The 20,210-nt window shown below is 40.2% G+C and overlaps 2 protein-coding genes across 2 annotated transcripts in view; one reads left to right on the top strand and one right to left on the bottom strand.

The window, feature by feature from the left end:
- C15H12orf40 (chromosome 15 C12orf40 homolog) overlaps positions 1-9,143 on the bottom strand; it is a 61,223-nt gene extending 52,080 nt beyond the window's left edge. Inside the window, exon 1 of the mRNA XM_029469963.1 lies at positions 9,051-9,143. Coding sequence (XP_029325823.1) covers positions 9,051-9,073 — 23 coding nt within the window. The 5' untranslated portion in view covers positions 9,074-9,143. The remainder of the gene's footprint in view (positions 1-9,050) is intronic.
- Positions 9,144-16,599: 7,456 nt separating this feature from the next.
- Positions 16,600-20,210, top strand: part of Abcd2 (ATP binding cassette subfamily D member 2) — a 46,116-nt gene continuing 42,505 nt past the window's right edge. The window contains exons 1-2 of the mRNA XM_021183973.2: positions 16,600-17,986; positions 19,649-19,829. Coding sequence (XP_021039632.1) covers positions 17,048-17,986; positions 19,649-19,829 — 1,120 coding nt within the window. The 5' untranslated portion in view covers positions 16,600-17,047. The remainder of the gene's footprint in view (positions 17,987-19,648; positions 19,830-20,210) is intronic.

Here is a 20,210-nt window from a genome sequence, read left to right as displayed (position 1 = left end):
GCCACTGTCCCAGCAGCTTGTACCTAGGATCCAAAAGGAGAGCAAAACAATATCCAGGTGGCATCTTTCGGTGTTTCCAGTTGGAATCCCCTCCAAGAGTGGAGACCAGGAAAGTTTTTGCTTCTTTCTGCTTCCCTAATACTTCAGACCTACACCACTCACTCCTGCTTTATATCTACTTCTGTCTACTGCTATATCCATACTACCTAACTCATGTCTTTTTATTAAGCTGCAGTTATTCTCATGGAATGTTTTCTGAGTGTCCTGTTGCTATGTGATAATATCAATGCATTTTCTATAACACATTATGAAGGCAATGCCACACTCCCTTGGTGAATTCCTTTGGTATTGAGGCATTACTGTACATACTGTATTATATGGGACTTGCAGTCATGTGCCTTTAACACAATTCAGCCAGAATAGACAGCCTTCTCTTTTAATTCCCTCCCAGTCATTCCAGATCCCTACAGACAGGAAATTTATGACATATCTGAGAGAGAATGGTAGCCTTCAATGAAAAGAAAAGCTCCGTCTGTACCAATCCAAGAAGCCTGTGGGTCCTGACCTAGTCTTGTCAGGAATCTTAACCTCACTAAGGTTATTTTCAGAGACGGAAAGGACATGTGGTTCTTGCTAAACCAAATTAACTCTAGAATTGACAATCCAGATCTACTGATCTGCCTCAGATGTGTTCCATGTTTTTTACCACTGATTTATTTAAGTTATCCCGGGAAAAAATATAGGAAGACTTCATCAGTATCATAGGGATAAAGGTCATGTTGGTACGGATGGCTCCTCATCTTCCCTCCTGTTAACAATGAGGGGAGACAATGTAGATTTCAGGGTCATGTCAGTGAGTACAGTTACTCTGGTTGACCTCTCTTAATGCTCACTAATGAGGGAGGATAAATATCAGGGAATTCCCAGATGTAGGGGGAAAATGACAAACCAGAAGACACTGTAACATCGCCTTTTGATCTTATGGATGGATAACCACCCATCATTTATTTGCTCCACAGACCATGAAATAAAATACTTTATATTTTTCTGCACTCTTGAGTTTTGCATAAATTTATACTGGGGGAGTATAAAAAAGTGGCCTCTAGAGGAAAATGTCATTAATAGTATTGTCCTTTTGTAGGAGATAGAGCACTTATCAATTTTTCAGCTAGTCTGCTTTCACTTGTAGGCACATGCTGGTTGTGAGTACAGAGTTTCAAGCAGTTGGCCACCTCCAAGTCTATCAGGGGAGCATTTCAAGTTAAGATACTTATAAAGGCAGATGCATCAGTCACCGGGATTCTCCATGACCATGGTGCTTATTACCAAACTCATGACACTGTAAATTTAAACTATCAGATGGTGGCCCTTCAAAATAAAATCTTCCCTCTCTGACAGCACTATGAGGTAGGAAAAGAACTTTTCTGTCTCTTGTGAATGCACAGCACAGCAGGTGTAAGACTCATATGAACAAATTTGCACATGATAGACAAATGTTCTGGATTCAGCCTTACATTATTGGACGCAATAATGAGTCTGAAATAAGTTAATAAATGCATTAATATCATGATGTCTCATGATGTGAGGTAAGACAACGAGTAAAAGGGAGCCGTAAGTAAGAGAAGCAAATGTTAGAAGACCAAGGACACTTGAGCAGACAAAGATTTGTATATTGTAAGACTTTGTCCTAAGGTGAGATGGTTAGATATTTCTAGAATGGGGACGATAAAGAAGAAGCTCAGAAGCTTAAGAGGGTCACAAAAGCTCTGAGTAGGTTATATAAGGTAAAAGATGAGACTTTCATATGGTATGCACAATGATAAAAAGGTTATCAAAATCTCTAAGGCCACAGTGCAATCCTTTTTAAAAATCAATGGTGTTCTCTTAAGTTATTGCTCTGTTCTTCATAGACTCTAGAACTGGCTTTTAAAAGAAAGTGTATGTGTTCAGCGTAATGAGGACAGCTGAGTCTTAACAACATCTAGATTTGTTTTAAAGATTGATTTTTTGCCCAACATCTAAATACTGTACCAAAGTTCAGTGTTGCTTCTCGCCTTTAGATGCTCACATAGCACCTTCTGCTATCATAAAGGCTAGGCTTTCACACCACATCCAACTGTACTGCATCTGGTCCAGTGTCCAAAGCGCATAGTGCCTTCAGAAACAGGGGCTTACCTTCCGCCCGAGAGGCAACCACAAGCAAGAGCAATGTCCTATAGTGTTTGAGGAGTCCCTTGAGCTCTCCTGACCAACAGCTCAAAAGGGATCATCTCAGGCCTGGTTTGGGGGGACTTTCCTAGCTCTTGGAAAGAGCACTGTCAACCCAGATGGAAATTTTTCATTTATACTCTATATGCACATGCATACACAGACTCATATGTATTTTATATCATTTTAGGTATCTAATGATTCCTTTCAGACATCCTTACTGCTATTTTACCTCCCTCCTCCTCCTTTCTATCTTCCCCTCTCTAATTAAATCCCATTCTATTGTTCTCATTCTCCCCTTCACACCACGCACACCCTGCTATTTCCTTCTCCATTGCTCCCCCGACCTCATTGTCCCCTCCTACTTTCCTGGTTTCTACGGTTACTCCAGGTTACACTCACATCTGAAGTCTGGAGCTACAAACCGGAGATGAAAGAGAACATGAGACATTTCACTCTTGGGGTCTGGTTTATTTCACATTATATTATCCTTCCTAGCTCATTTCACTGACCTGAAATTTCATGCAAGAAAATTGTCTACATTTTTATTATCCCTTCATCGGTATTTGTGTGTATGTGTGTGTGTACCTGTGATATATATATATGTATATGTATACTATATATACATACACACACACATATATATATATATATTTAAATTTTAAAAAGAAGCCATGAATTTGAAAAAGCAAGAGCAAGGATGTATGGGAATGGTTGGAGACACTAAAGTAATGTAATTATCATTACTTTCAAGTATAAAAATCATTTTTGAAAGGGTAAATGTGCCAGACTAAAGGTAACCAACCTTCTAGGTATTTATTAACCATACTTGGAAGCATATGCCCATGTGGAGACAAGGACAGAACAATAGTCAATATTTTGGGCCTTACCTTCCAACATCAGCCAAGGTCCCAGGGGACAACAGGACCTCTTTCTAAGAGCGCCACTATTCTAGTCCATTGCCTGCCCCCTTCATCAGTGAGGTGGTCGACACCCAGAGGTTGAACTCTAATCAGTGTACATTCTACAGTGGAGAGTCAGAACACGGTCCCTACTTCATTCAAAGGAAGCAGAATGGTCAGGACTCATCCTAGCATATAACACAACGGTTTTTTTTTAAGACTAAAGGAGCCAAGGGCTTTACATATTACAGCTGATACTTGTGGACCAGACCCTCAGCTGACCTTGACAGTAAAAAGGACTGATGAACTTTACCATGCATGGTTTTACAGACTAAAAAGGAACTCGAGTTGATGGCTAACGTAACTGGCACCTTCGTTTACCACACCAAGAAACCCTATTAGAGCCAAGAGCTTATGGGATGTTACTTATTTCTCCGTAAGGATTTTCTTCTTCATAGGGAAGTGCTTCCTAGATGCAGCACATTAGAGCCTTGGCTCAATTTCAACACTGAAGTTCTGATGACACACAAACCCAAGACAGAGAGAGGCCCTCTACTATTCTAAACTGAAAATCTAACACAGCTAAATCTTTTTGTTTCTTGCTCCCTCTCTAGACGCTAGCTGGGAGGGATCACACGTTGTGATTCTAGTCACTCCATCTGTCACCCACCTTCCTCAGAGATTACAGTGGAGGTTCTCGGAGGAGTTCAGGACATTTGTCATGTCAGCAGGTCGAGCTATCTCTTTTTACAAAGGGACATTCTCAGAGCAGAGGCTTTATAAGTCAGTCAATCGATCTCTCAAGTCTGTGAACTTTGTCCATGAAACAATCTTCAAGATGGAGGGCTACTTCCAGTGAGGTCTCCTGGGCAGAAATAGGGCCAAAGTCTGGGGTCGACGGGGGCCAGGTTTGGATTTCACCAAGTGCCTCTTGTGATGGGCAGACAGAACCCTTACTGACAAGGGAAATCTTACCTTCATGGATCAATGCCTTTCCCTCACATGAATGCCTCAGTTCCAAGACTCTGTATCTAAGTTCATATAGACAATATTCTTTCCCACAGAATGTCCTCTACAACCTGGCTCTATGCATGAAAAGAAAAGTGGCATATCCTGTCCCAAGTCATATAGCCTATGATTTCCACAAAGTATATTATGACTTCTGCCATCTAAATTTGAAGAGTGTATATAGTTCTATACTAGAACTATGGAAAAGCAATATAAATTTTTCTAGCATAATCCTAGCTTGTATCACTTTGAGAATCTCCCCAGCAACAAGCCAACCTGTATACTAGCGATACTGTAATGTAACACAAACCATTGCTGTGGCTGGGCTACTTGTGAATTTGGTTCTTCTCTAATAGAAAACTTCTACTTTTCTGTCTCTCAAGCTCACTATCAAAACAAAACAAAACCCATACATCCACCCAAAGTATTTAAATATAGTTTTAAGTCCAAATACTTATATAACAGTTTTGTTTTGTCATCTCCATCTACCTGTCTTCTGAATGGCCAAACCTTCTCTGCTAATCTAGTCTATGTTCCATTCTTTTTTACTCCACTTGCTTTTTTAGCATAAATGTGCGTCCCCACGCTTAAACATTCTCAATAGTAATACTTCTTTCTCCCTCAGCAAACAATAAAACCTCAGAGAGTGACTAGATTTGACAGTGTGGTATAGGATGTGGTCCACATCCACAGTGCTGTAGTGACTAGATCGAATGTCCTCAGTCTCTCAGTAGGACTCTGGCGTCTAAAGACTTTGCATCTTTGTATCTTCCTTTTCTGCTACTGCCTCCGTGGCTAATTGTGAAATTAGTCACTGTTTAACAAAGAAAAGTTAACTTTTCCAAGTTAAACAATGCTGCTGCCTTGTTTCTCACATTAGAAGGTCAGTCTAACTACGACAATGCAGGGTCTTAGAGGCTTTTCAACCATGGAGGTAAATAGTAAGAGTTACAGGTCAATACTTAATTTTGTCAGGAAAACACTAAGGGTAATGAGCATTTTAATACCCCCAAATTTAAAACAAACAAACAAACAAACAAAACATTATTTCAGAAAGTTCAAAAGCCCATTCGTTTGAAAAGTTGGCATTGGCGTGAACTATCAAGTTTCAACTATAGGACTCTGGAACTACAGTCTTATACACATGAGTTTGGGGTGGCTTAATCAATTTACATTTAAGGCTATTTCATTTGAATTGAAATATTACAGCTAGTAAAGCCACTACATCCAACAAGATAACCAATTTAAGGGGAAGGGCTTATTTCTACAGCTACCAGCTCTTTTCTTCATGAAAGGCATTTTGTGTGGGACTGATAGACTCCCTAATACAAAGAGCTCTTAAAAATCAAATCTCAAGTTTGTTTTTAATGAGAGAAGTTGTGAAGACTTTTCAGCTACAAGACTATAATGATGTCCCAGCAAGCAATTCTGCAGTAAAACTTACTGTATCATTTCTGTGTGTAAGAACATTGCTTCCAATGAGGAGGGCATGCTATAAGATGATCTCTACCCAAAAATAAACTTACTGTACCATGCTTCACTCATGTAACAACAAAATGTATGCAGCCCCTTATGAAAACTTAATGCAGATCCAACTACTATTTCCGACAAATTCCTGTCAAGTTTTTTTGTTTTAATACAGAGCCTCCCCTCCTAACCCATTTCTTTCTGAAAACCTTCCTAAGAACTATGTCTTCACGCTCATCATCTACTCATCTCAACTTTTACGGCTTCAGTGGCACTCGTTTTGTGCAGTATTGGGGTCCTTTAAGGCTTAGTAACTTCCACTTTCTTGGCTTTGAATTTCCAATACTATTTATGCAATCTTTCCCGAGTTCACCTTTTGAAGCAATGTATCTGACTGAATTGGCACATCCTAACTGATACTTCCTAGCTCATTTCCTTGGGCGAATGAAGTAATGAGAACTAGGCTTTCGTTCCCCATCTACCTCACAAGGTGTTTAAAGCAACACTTGTTACATGTTCTTGTTAAATTAATTTAGTGTGCTCTGGAGTTGTTCTGTAGGAGAACTCTAATTGATCTCCAATCACTTCTCTAAATGTTAAGTTGCTAATGGCTCTCAAATTTTCCAACTAAAACAAGCCCCTAGTAACCAAGCACCCAAAGACAGTTTGGGAAGGGGATTAAAAAACTCTCCACTGCAGCGGCTTCAATTGGCTGCCAGTGCTCACTGAAAGCACTCTCATGCTGAGGCCCTTTAGAAGATCACAGTACCAAGCAAGAGCAGCTAACCCTGTCCTCCCTTGCCTGCTCTCACAGTAGACACAGGAGATAATCAGGTTTTCATAATCACTATAGGGCTTCGCCCATCTTTCCAAGAAAAGTTTATTTAAAACTGCATATAATGTTTTTTTAAGTTTTTACATTTATTTGTGTTTATGTGAGTGTGTGTGTGTGTGTGTGTGTGTGTGTGTGTGTGTTAGCGCGTGCGCGTGGACATATGTATATGTGACCATATAGGCAATTAGACATCAAAGGACGACTTCAGCAGTCAGTTCTCTCCTTCCTCTGTATGGAGTACAAGGAACTCTGGTCATACGGAGCGACCGCATTCACCTTTCCTCACTGAATCATCCTGCAGCCCCAGGCATCCCAGTGTCTCACCTGTCTTAGAGTTACTCTATAGTGTATCGATGCCGGCTTACATCTAAAGCAAGGTTCTCCTCTTTCTGATCTCTGATCAAAAGTAAGTCCTAAGATACTGTAACCATGTTTCTTTATTCTGTGGTTTGGGCCCCTGGTAGCTGATGCCCGAGGTATAGCAGTACTTCATGTTGAGAAAAGCAATCTTGGGCCGCGTTTCCTCCAGGACACTGCTTTTGCAACTTCCAGCAGCAACTAAAACATTAATCTCAAAATCATCAAGAAGTTCATGATTTGACAGGAACACCTATAGTGTTTATATCTTTAAAACTTCCGTGAAATATTTAATATATATTATTTTAGATTATGTATATGTGTACATGAGAGCAGTTGTCTGTAGAATCCACAAGACGGTGTTGTATCCCCTGGAGCTGGAGTTACAATCCATTAATATTCACTTTTTAAAAGTCAAATTTGAATACGTTACATTACAGTCATATATCAATTATATTCTAGCAAAGTCTGTAAGTGAATTCCTAGTGTTTCTAAAGTGTGCTAATAGAACACTAGCCAGAATAAGCCATTTGCTTTGCTTTACATTTATGTGTTTACTTATTAGTATACACATGTGTAAACACGCACATGCCACACTGTTGGGTAGCAGTTTCCTCCAAGATCCTAACTCACTATCCATCCAAGACTGAAACAGACCACTCAGCAGGGATGCTCCTCAAGCAAGAAGACAAACAACTGAAACAGCCCCAGGAAACCCCTGAAACTAACCAAACTCACAAGGGCCCCTCCCTCCCAGAGTAAACGGCAGGTAAAACAGAGCAGGCAAGCTGACTGGAAGAAAATTAGCCTAAGTCACTTGGAAAGGACACTCCCCAACCTGTGTAGCAGCCTGCAGGGTGTGCAACAGGTTTCCTGTTTTGTAAGCTGTCACCTATGCTGGGGTAGGCTTTGGTGATACAGTTCTCTTTGAGCTATTTCTGCTCCTGTAAGTAACCCCTTACCCATATTCTCGTAAGAAACGTCAATACATTTTGTTGGTTTACCAAGTTGAACTTTGGTACTATCTGTATTTAGGTCTGTCATGGGCCCTCTATCTAGGGTAAGTAGACATGGGTGTTGTGTTGTGTCTCCCCAGGAAAAAAATTGTCACACAACACACATCCTGTGTGTGAAGATTGGAGAACACCCTTTCCTTGCTCAGTTATCACCTTTTAGCATATGGGTTCCAGGGCTTGGATGACAAACATCTTTCCATGCTAAGCCATCTCAAGGGTTCGTTTTGCTTTTTGAGATGGTATTTTTGGCCTGAAACTGGTGGAAATACTCTCACTATAGCCACTCTATGGGAAATTACAGGCAGGAGTCCCCACACCCATTTAAAAACATGTACATTTCTGAAATACAATGCTAGCATATTCAACAGAGGTGTTCCTGTTAAAATTACTAGCCATCTTTCTCCTATAAAATTCCTTAGTGATTTATATTAGTATCCTGATATCCTGGAATCTATTTGTGATATATATATGTATATATATACGTATATATATATCATATATAGCAAATATGTCATATATACACATATATCATATATATTCACATATATATCAACAAATTAATCCTGATCAACATACTTTATCAAGTTAAATTTGCCTTAAATTATTTCCACTGGAGGACATGTAAGATAAACTACAATGAACAATTATATAAAAATAAATTGTAAGTTTATAATGAATTTTTATGTGGTTAATCCTGAATACTGAACATATTATATATCATTTTTACTCAAGGTAAGTTTTCATTGTATTTGTCCTTTTAAATAAACAAGCTATGAGCTGGGTATGGTTGTACACGCCTGCAAACCCAGCTCTTTAGAAGGGGCTTTGTTTAGTTCCAGGACACCCTGGGCTAAAACAGTGAGATCGTCTCTAAAGTCAAGCAAAACTAATAATAATATATCTTTTTTTAAATTATAATTTGGAAATATGGTGTATATATATATATATATATATATATCAACTGGGACTAGAGCTGTTTTGAAATTCCTACATAGATTGTACCCCATGCCCAGGGGTTCTCACTAGACGAGGATGCCTGAAATGGAGGGAAAGCAGCAGCAACCCCACCACGCCCACTGCGAGGCCTCAGAGAACCCCGTGGAGAGTGGAAATCAGAGTTTGTTTAGGACCCTGGACAGTGCTGAGTTTCCATCTTGGCATTTACCAGGGAAGGATGTGGCCTTGCCTCGGGGCCTGGAATGATGGCGGCACTCCAGGACCACGCGGGATGGATCCCAACCCGAGCGCACACCTTACCGAGAGCCCCCGACCCAGTTCATCTCTCCAGACGCTCCCACGCGGGGCCCTGGCAGCTCACAGCTCGCAGCTCGCACACTGAAGGTCACGCTGAGGGACGGCAGGCAGCCCGCCTCTCCCGGCAGGCACCGCGGGAGGGAGAGTGCCTTCCGGTACAACAGCCGGCCTCCCTTGGTGCACTTCCGGTTAGGCCCCCATGACTGCCTTGCTCTCCTTCCATTTCTCTATTGGGCTATCAGTTCACAGGCTGGACTTGGAGAGGTGACCCGCTACAGATATCTGAATTCGAAGGTGACGACATTACCAACCAGCTTGTCACACCACACCCGAATTCTTCCTGACTTGAGTCTGCAGTGCAGTTTTAATGTTGAGAAGAATCGTCACACCAGACAAACCTCCTTATACGTTTTGTGAATCCCTTGAAGAGCTTGACAGAGCTTCCATTAGCTGTGAAAAGTTCCTGACATTAAATTTTCTTTCTGAACACACAAAATCCTAAAGCAAAAAGAAAAAAAAATGGTTCTGTGTTGTTTTGTCTTCATGAAACATTTCTCTTACAAATTATGTTTGTCACCGCCCAGCTTAAGAACAAGTTTTAATCGAACAGTGGCGGAGCTCGCCTTTAACCTCAGCACTCGGGAGGCAGAGGCAGGCAGATGTCTGACTTAGAGTCCTGCCCAGGGATACATGGAGAAACCCTGTCTCAAAAACAAAAAACAAAAAACCAACAACAACAACAACAACAAAAAACATGAAGTTCCTTTTTCCAAATAAAGTAAGTTTTCAAATTGCCATGATTTCTTCCAGAAAAAAAAAATTGTCAAAATGTAATATTTATCTAAGTTTTGAAGAACTAGTAACTAAAATAAATACATCTTAATTAAAAACATTAATCCTAAGTTTATAACAATGACAACAACCCCTACCACATTTTATCTGTAATGGAATCAAAACAGGTGAAATCAGCATTTCAGAAAAATCACTGAGTGACTATTGATTTTTTTTTCCTTAATTAACCATAAAGACAAAGCAGGTACAATAGGGTCTGAATCTCCAACTTATATTCAAAAACTTTGTTGGGTAACTGAAAGGGGAAACTTAGCTAATACATTATCTTTTTCTTTTCTTTTCTTTTCTTTTCTTTTTTCATTTGCCTGGAAATAAACAAATTAGTTTGTCTTCTGAGAAGAGTGACAGAGAGCCTACATAAATTATCTCTTCTCCCTAACTAGAGTCCCTCTTTTGTTCCTAGTCATAGAGGTGCGATAAGAATGTGAATCAGGTTAGAGATTAACATTAAGACACACACTTGGGGCTGGGAAGATGGATCAGCAGTTAAGAGCACTGACTGTTCTTCCGAAGATGCCGAGTTCAAATCCCACACACACATGGTGGCTCACAACTGTCCATAATGAGATCTAATGCCCTCTTGTGGAGTGTCTGAAGACAGCTACTGTGCACTTACATATAATAATAAATAAATCTTTAAAAAAAAAAAGACTCTCTCTTAGACAAGCTATTGCTGAATTTCCCTTCACAACAAATGATAGCTCTGTAGAAACATGGGCACAGTTGAAATATTGACCTAAGATGTTATCTTAGTTGTTGTTTATGCTTTCAATCAGTAAGTCTCAAAACAGATACATATAGTTTAAACACCACTATTTAAGAGCTTGTATATCAATTAGGTAATCTTTTGGGTTTGGAAGACTATTCAAGAAAACAGTATTGTACAAAGAAAATATTATTTAGCATTTCTTGAAAAGAAAAAAAAAGACCCACTCAAACTTCTTAAAACTTGATTAATTTATCTTTTACTTCTAAAGATTGCTGATTTATAATGAAAACATAAACAGATTGCATCATATATTTATATATTTTTGATTCTCTTCATTAGAAAGATGTTTGTTTTATATATTATGAAACATACTTTGTATATGAATATGTATGATTTCCAGCTCTGCTCTTAATATTGGTGATCCATGAAACCATAGCACTTTTTAGAGCAAAGTGGTTTAATTATTGCATTTAGAAAAATATGTAAATAAATTTTTTAAATTCAATTTTATTTGTAATTCATTTTTTACATTCCATATTCCATTTCCCACCCTTCCCCATCCACCATCCGACTGCTCCACATCCCACACTTCCTCCCCACCCTACCCCATCTCAATGTGGATGCCCCCACCCTCTACCACACCTGACCTCTAAACTCCCTGGGGCCTCCAGTCTCTTGAGGGTTAGGTGCATCATCTCTGAATAAAAACAGACCTGGAAATCCTCTACTGTATGTGTGTTGGGGGCCTCATATCAGCTGGTATATGCTGTCTGTTTGGTGGCCCAGTGTTTGAGAGATTTGTGTGCATGGGTGTTTTGCCTATATGTGTGTGTGTGCCATTTTCATGCCTAATATCCTTAGAGGCCATAAGAGGGCATGTAATTCCCTGGAACTGGAATTCTAAACAGCTGTGGGTCACCATGAGGGTGCTAGGATCCCGGGTCCTCTGCAAGAAGGTCTTAGCTGCTTATCCATCTTTCCAGCCTCCTGCATTAGTAAATTTGAAACATTAATGTCAGACTAGTTTTCTCAGATTATTTAATCCCCTTGAGAAAAAAATGTTAATATTTTCCATATGAAATTACATTAAGTGCAGAAGCTTGAGTGGAAATTTTATAATGCTTACGACAATAACAAGTGATTTTTTTCACTCCTTTTTTTCCTTTCCTAGTTGAAATTCAAACTAATATTAGTTTTATTTTTTTTCTTTCAATAAAAATTAAAAGAAACCCTATAACAGTCTTAATGTCTTACTTTAAAAGAATATGTAACCATGCATTGTTTAACAAAACAAATACACTTTGAGCATCCATTCTAGGCGGCATTATCATTGGCCAAACATGAAGTGGAGTACCACAAAACTAGTAGGAATGTATACATTATTCTATATGTTCTCTTGATACAAACAGATACAGTTAGCATGAGAAGTATAGAACTGGAGTGTTCCTTTAAAAAGCCATTTGATAATCAGGTGTATCCTGTACAACAACAATTAAAAGTATAGTATAGTATAGTGTAGTATAGTATAGAATCTATATGGACCAGTAGCATTATTATTATAACCTAGCATATGGTATTTTGTTATATTATGTCCAGGACCACAGTAAGTCTCATTATGACATGAATAATTCAAATGCATGAGTGATGCCACATTCTATGACACTTGTGCTTACAAAGTCAATAGGCAAGAGGGAAATTTTCAGCTCTTAAATGCGGCCCATTGTTGACTGGGATGTGTTGTGGTACATTTTCTACCTTCTTTCCTCTCAAACTGAATCCTTCTATCCCTATCAGAAGCCTAGTTTCAAATCTTAGGACCCACCCTCCCCCAGTTGGGACATGCAGTATGGAGGATAAAGGTGGGCTTTAGATTATTATAGTTGGGTCTGTGCTAAACTGACTGACTCTCAAATCAAATCACACACTGACCTTTTCCATAACTCAAATATCTGACCTTCAGCCTTCCTTGTACCACACATCCCATGTCAATTTTTTTGTTGTTTTCATTACTTTCTTATTCAATTCTTTTCACAAGTCTCTTACCTCTGGAATTCAAAAGTTGCTGCTGCAACATTATACTCCAATACATTCATTATCTGGCCTACTGTTTTAGGGTTTCTATTTCTATGAAAAGACATCATGACCATGGAAACACTTAATTGGTGCTAGCTTACAGTTCAGTGGTTTAGTCCATTATCTTCATGACAGGGAGCATGGTAGCAAACAGGTAGACATTGTGCTCAAGAGGTAGCTGGGAGTTCTACATCTGGATCTGCAGGATGCAGGGAGACCTGGCCTGAGCATTTGAAACCTCAAAGCTCATCCCTGGTGACACACTTCCTCCAACAAGGCCACATCTTCTAACGGTGCCACTCCCTGGTGACCAAGCTTTCAAATACATGAATCTACATGAGCTTACATCTTTAATGTCCTTTTGACCTAGATTTCCTGCTCACCACCCTTTCTCTGATATGTCTGCTTCTTGTTTTCTAGTGATGAATGCTATTTCCTCCAGCAGCCAGCTGCTGTCTAACCTAGTCAGTCATTCAGCCTGCATGAATATCCTGCCGTTAACCTTAGTGAGGTATATCCTGCCCTCTGTCCTTTCCAGCTGCACTTAACCCTTCTATGTTTAGCTACCAGAAGATGTGACAAAAATGATTTAGTTGTATGTATGTAAAAGAGTCTTATTTTCATGCACCAATAGCATGATCCGAGGAATGAAATATTTTGTCAATAACTATTATGACTCCATGATCTCCACATTTGGGCTTAGAAAAATCAATCCCTTGCCCAGTGTTGAGAAATAAAAACCTGAATGCTTCAAGCACGCTAAGCAAGCACTTTAAACACAAAACCACATAACAGCCCAGAAAGTCCTTTATTATTTTGAATTTTTAAAGTTAAAATATAATTACATCCCCCACCAAATGTTTCCTCCCTCCAACCCCTCTTGTATCCTGCAACTGCTTCTTAAATTCATGGCCTCTTTTTCTTTGTTATTGTTACACACACACACACACACACACACACACACACACGCACTTTCATAATTATATAAATAAAACCTATTGTGCTCATTTAATGTTGCTTGTATTTATATGATTTCACGGTTGAGCACTTAGTATGGGATGACCAGTTAGGGGGCTCGTTCATCTCTGGGGAAGTCTATTTCTCCCTTTCTTAGCTCTCCTTAGTTGCCTGCAGTTTTTTGTTTAGGCCAAGGATCTTGTTAAGAGTTCCACTTCCATACACTTGCTCCACTATGTTATAATAGCCAGAAGCTGGAAAGAACCCAGATGTCCTTCAATAGAGGAATGGATACAGAAAATGTGGTACATTACACAATGGAGTACTACTCAGCTATTAAAAACAATGAATTTATGAAATTCTTAGGCAAATGGATGGGACTAGAAAATATCATCCTGAGTGAGGTAACCCAATCACAAAAGAACACACATGGTATGCACTCACTGATAAGTGATTATTAGCCCAAGATACAATTCACAAACCACAGAAGCTCAAGAAAAAGGAAGACCAAAGTATGGGTGCTTTGGTCCTGCTTAGAAGGGGTAACAAAAAACTCACAGGAGGAAATATGGAGACAAATGTGAAACAGAGACTGAAGGAAAGGCCATCCAGAGATTGCCCCATCTGGGGATCCATCCCATATACAGTCACCAAAAGCAGACACTATTATGGATACCAACAAGTGCTTGCTGACAGCATCCTGATACAACTGTTTCCTGAGAGGCTCTGCCAGAGCCTGACATATACAAAGGTGGATGCTCACAGCCAACCATTGAACTGACCACAGGGTCCCCAATGGAGGAGTTAGAGAAAGGACTGAAGGAGATGAAGGGGTTTGCAACTCTATTGGAAGAAGAACAAAATCAACCAACCACACACCCCCAGAGCTCCCAGGGACTAAACCACCAATCAAGGAGTACACATGAGGGACCCATGGCTCCAGCCATATATGTAGCTTTGGTGGGCATCAATGGGAGAAAAGGCCCTTGGTCCTGTGTTAGCTCTAGTTCCCAGTGTAGGGGAATTTGAGGCGGGAGTGGGTGGGTGGGGACACACCCTCATAGAAATAGTTAGAGAAGGGATGGGATAGGGAGATTCTGGGGGGAAATTGGGAAAGGGGATAACATTTGAAATGTAGATAAATAAAATATCCAATTAAAAAAAAAAGAGTTCCACTTCCATATTTCCATGTCTTCTGGTATTGTGTTGGTCCTGGTCCTGTTTAAGCAGCTATGCAGTTAAAGGATCCTGGGTGAAGCTCCCCTGCTCTTTCTAAGAGACATCCTTTCACAGCAGATTTTCAGGTCCTCTGGCTCTTCCAGTCTTCCCACCACTCTACCCTGATGTTTCCTGGACCCTAGATGCAAGAGATGCGCTGCTGTAGATGTATTAATTGGCAGCCCAGGGAGTCTTATCAGCATTGGTTGAGTGTGCTAATATGACCAAATACCAAAGATATTTGTCATTCGTATGTTGGTCCATCTGTTGAGTTGGATGCAAATAAAGGACCCCTGGATAACAAACAATTCTTAGATTTAATATATGTATGCCAAAGAGCTCAAAAGAATACTGTTTTTTTAAAAATCATTCGTAGTGAAGGCAATTCTTCGACTCATGTCTAATGAACAATAACGCTCACAAGACATCGGGGCGCATATTCTAGCAGGGAGGTTTGCAGACTTCTATATACAATGTTTTTTTTAAAAACAACTGACTATTTTATTTAATGTCTACACCCACTTCACAGAATAGCATCGTTTCCATTTTACAGACAGAAGGCAAAGCTGAGGCACAGAGAGGACTAGTAACGAGCACACAAGTGACCCGCTGTGATGTGACAATCACCATGTAGCTATCTTTCACTTCTTTAAATCAGGACAGAGGTGGGGGTGTTGAAGTGCACTCCTGCCCTGGAACTACTGTGGAGGCTCAAAAGGGAGAGTCTGTGCATAATAAGGACCAAGTATAAAATGATGCTTAGCTTAAGGGTCAAATAACACTAGCAGGTTAAAATAAGCATTCTACCTAACTGTGCTGGGCTCTGGCTTAAATGCACACCTTCAGGATAAGCCAGTCGTCGGAAAGACAGAAGAGAGGAGCAGAGAAAGGCTCTATCATGCAAAATAGATAGATTTTTTTTGCCTTGCCTTCCAAAAAAGACCTTCAATTTATTAAAAATTATGCAAAGTTTTGCTTGACTATTGATCGTTATGCCTTCCACTGGGAATGTGAATACTTTTTAAACGTTCTTGATTGTTGTTCATAGGAAGAAGCCAGCAGATTATCTCTGAGCCTAAAGAAAAACTTGAAGAAAAAAAAAGTCTTGAAGAAATGCATCCTAAAAATTGTTTTCCATCATGGGATCCCAGCTCGATTTCCCAGCTGATTAAATTCTTAAATTACCTCCAAACAAAAACAAACAAACAAACAAACAAAAACACAAGGGAGATTTTTAAGTCACTTTCTAAGCAAATATTAATGTGTCAGATAACATTGCTAAACATAATCGTGGAGCAGAAAGAACTTTATTATCAGGACAAGTTAGTACCAAGGGATCTTGGGGAAGAGCTCAGGGTGTAGCTCTGGGTGACTGTTTTCTGTAATACCCAAGCTCGCCTCCAGCTTATTTACAATAGCAGCAGCCGATCTAATAGTTTCTGTGAATATCTGGGGAGAGTCGAAACAAGGGCGAAGGGCGGGAGTGAGGGGTTGGGGGACAACATCTTCTGAACAAAACATTCTCAAGGATACGTGTTTGCTATTTTGTCTTATGCCTCTCGCTGTTATCACTCTCTTGTCTGACTCCTTTCCCTGGGCCGGTTCCGTTAATCCTCTTGAGGCTCCTCCCTCCTCTCGCTGTTTCTTTCTCTCTGGGCTCATTAAAGCTGCTGCAATCCTTCCTTCCCTCTGCCTTCCTCTTTGTAGAAATCTTAGAGACGGGATGTATATTCTGAAACTTCTGAGGGTTTCTAAGTGCCGCTGAGCATGCTCAGTAGCTCTAAGGGAAGGTTTGTTCTCCAGCAGCTGACCTCATTCGACCTCTCCAGAAATAGATATTTAACTCTCTGAACTCCTGTTTAAGTATAGGATTTGTTTTGGCTCTCTCTTCGTTTTTTAAGGTTCAAAGGGAAGAGGCGAGGAGTCCAGGGTCTCACCGCCCACGCAGCCAATGAGACGCCTGTGGGTGGAGCCTGGCCAGCTCTGGCTGCTGAGGGACTCGCCCCCGGAGGATGCGGTGGAGTTTGTGCTTTGCTGCATCCGTCACTGAAGAACAAAATAAGAGTAAAGGAGACAAGCTGCAGAGCATGGGAGGCTGTGGGGTCTTCTGAAACCTTTGCTGGGCTTTCCGCGGAGCATGAGCTTTTAAAACGAATTCTTTTCAAAGAAACCCATTTGTGTAGCTGGAAAAATGATACACATGCTAAATGCAGCAGCCTATCGGGTGAAATGGACCAGATCCGGTGCTGCTAAAAGGGCTGCCTGCCTGGTGGCTGCGGCATATGCTCTGAAAACCCTCTATCCCATCATTGGCAAGCGTTTAAAGCAGCCTGGCCACAGGAAGGCGAAAGCAGAAGCTTACCCGCCTGCAGAGAACAGAGAAATACTGCATTGCACGGAGATCATCTGTAAAAAACCTGCGCCGGGACTAAATGCAGCTTTTTTCAAACAGCTACTAGAACTTCGGAAAATCCTCTTTCCAAAACTTGTGACCACTGAAACGGGGTGGCTCTGCCTCCACTCGGTGGCTCTAATCTCAAGAACATTTCTCTCTATTTATGTGGCTGGTCTGGATGGGAAAATCGTGAAAAGCATCGTGGAAAAGAAGCCTCGGACTTTCATCATCAAATTAATCAAGTGGCTTATGATTGCTATCCCCGCTACCTTTGTCAACAGCGCTATCAGGTACCTGGAGTGCAAACTGGCATTAGCCTTTAGAACTCGCTTAGTAGACCATGCCTATGAGACTTATTTCGCAAATCAGACTTATTATAAGGTGATAAATATGGATGGGAGGCTGGCAAACCCTGACCAGTCTCTTACCGAAGACATTATGATGTTCTCGCAATCTGTGGCTCACCTGTATTCCAACCTTACCAAGCCTATTTTAGATGTCATTTTAACCTCCTATACTCTCATCCGGACAGCTACATCCAGAGGAGCAAGCCCTATAGGGCCCACCCTGTTAGCAGGACTTGTCGTGTATGCCACTGCTAAAGTACTGAAAGCTTGCTCGCCCAAATTTGGTTCGCTGGTGGCTGAAGAAGCCCACAGGAAAGGCTACCTGCGGTATGTCCACTCCCGAATCATAGCCAATGTGGAAGAAATTGCCTTCTACAGAGGACATAAGGTAAGACAGGCATTGAAGCAACGGGTGAAATGTGAGACTGTTCAGGCAGCCACTGCACTGCCAGATACCATCTGTTGTCTTGTTGACAGACCCACTTTCTGAGCATTTTACAGCCCCCATGCCCCCCACTCCCCCCCCCCCCCATCCCCCCACCCCGTCTCCGTAGCTAAATCATGCTAAAATACATGAGCCCTTTAAATCGCCAGCCAGCCAGGAAAGAATTAAAGACTCCAAACTTCTCTGAAGTTTCATGAGAATAAAATGTCTATTCTTTTTTTAAGTAAGTGGTCTTCATAGCCTCTGTTCCTCGAGTATGACTGTCATGAATAAGGTCAAAGACTTTTTCTTAAAACTCAAGTACTAACTTGGTGAAGGGTTCTGCACATTGGGAAGTAAATGCACTTTTAGGAACTGAGAGGAAACTTCTTTGGATTGAGATGGAGATGTTAGGGGAGTATCCTTTGTCGTTCTTTTGTGTTGGGGGTGGGGTGGGGAGGGGGAGGTAACTGCTTTCAAAGAAAAAAACAGTTCAGACGGTTTTGTAAGACCGATCAATGAGAGTGGTGTGCAGATGAGGAAATGTAGAGGAGTGTCTAGTGAAATGGCCTTTATTACGTTTACCTTTGGCTGAGGACATCATTTTGACAGAGATAATTAAATTGTGCCTAGGAGAGGAGTAAAAACGAAGATTAGCGAGGACAGGAGTAGGAAGGAGCACTGCGGTGCTATTTTTAAATGGTACCAATCTTCAACAGTCGAATAATTAGCCCAGTTATGTAAAATCGTGGTTGTCTTATAGTGGCTTCAAAATGTTGAGTATGGTATAAATTGGGGGTGAGGACATCTGAAATACAATACCAATGGTTTGGCAAGATAGAGAGAAGTATTTTAATTTCCAAGCAGAATGGTGTTCCCTTTAAAGCATCAAGAATTATCATTGTTTCTTTCTCAATCGCAGAAGCAATCAGAAGGAAAAAAAATCTAAACTAATTTAGGACCTCTATTCCTACTTGGGATTTGCTTTGTGTGCCGTGTCCTGATTTATGGTGTTTGTTTGTTTTTGTTTGTTTGAAACATTGAACTCAGTGTAAATTAGTAGATTCTTCACTCAAAAGACAAAATCTGGGAAACTAAGCCAGTTCAAAACAGTATAATTATACACGTTGTGTTTGGTTTTGGTTATTTTTGGTGTTCTCAAGAGTGATATGGGTTTAACAAGGCTTACTTTTATTGTCATAAAATATTATTTAATTTTAACATCTTAAATTTTAAGATTCTAAAAGTATAAGTTTTTCCCTCCCTCCCTCTTTTTCCCTCCCTCTCTTTCTTTCTCTCTAACTGTTGAGAAGTATACCCAATGCCTTATTATACTAACAATGGCTAGCGTTCTGACACTAGCCATTAAAGCTAGGCTCCTGTCTCACTCATGTGTATTTCAAACAATATTACATGTACCAGATAATATGTTTTCATAAGTAATACTAAATTATTACTAATTCTAGTATCTATTTACATTTATTAGTTGTAGAAACGTATCAACAATGGCTATACTAAAAACAGCAAAATAATATATCTACATCATGGAAGAGAATCTTATGCAATGCCACTGTTTATTTCCATAGCTCATGCTGGATTTATTCTTATCTTTTTTTCCCTTTTTAGGTAGAAATGAAGCAGCTGCAGAAATGTTACAAGGCTTTAGCTTACCAGATGAACCTGATTTTATCCAAACGTTTATGGTACATCATGATAGAACAATTCTTGATGAAGTATGTGTGGAGCAGCTGTGGACTAATTATGGTGGCTATACCCATTATCACTGCAACGGGCTTTGCAGATGGTGGTAATAACATTCATGCTTAATCTTAAATAGATGCTTAACATTGTTTCTCTTGAAGATGCCATTGCATGTCCCGTGTGTTACTGTGTAGACAGCCAGTCTCTGTTGCTACTTGTACTCAGAAACGGTGACAGGTTTTAACATTCAATAATCAGACCACCAGTATGAAAGAAGCAACAGGTAGCTCAAGGGACCTTACCAAGAAGGTCTGTGACATGGTATCTCTAGAAGTCTACCTGGAGCAATTTCAATTATACTGCTCAATGACTTTTCAGTTTACATTTAACCACAAATCAAATCCGTATTTTCAGAAAGACTATGACATAGGCATACCTCATGGTTTGTTCTTAACATCCCAGAGAATTAAGCATATAAGTTTCCTTA

Source organism: Mus caroli, chromosome 15, assembly GCF_900094665.2.
Source record: "Mus caroli chromosome 15, CAROLI_EIJ_v1.1, whole genome shotgun sequence".
Classification (NCBI taxonomy): Eukaryota; Metazoa; Chordata; class Mammalia; order Rodentia; family Muridae; genus Mus; species Mus caroli.
The sequence above is the reverse complement of the archived record's forward strand: the minus strand, read 5'-3'. Positions and strand labels throughout refer to the sequence as shown.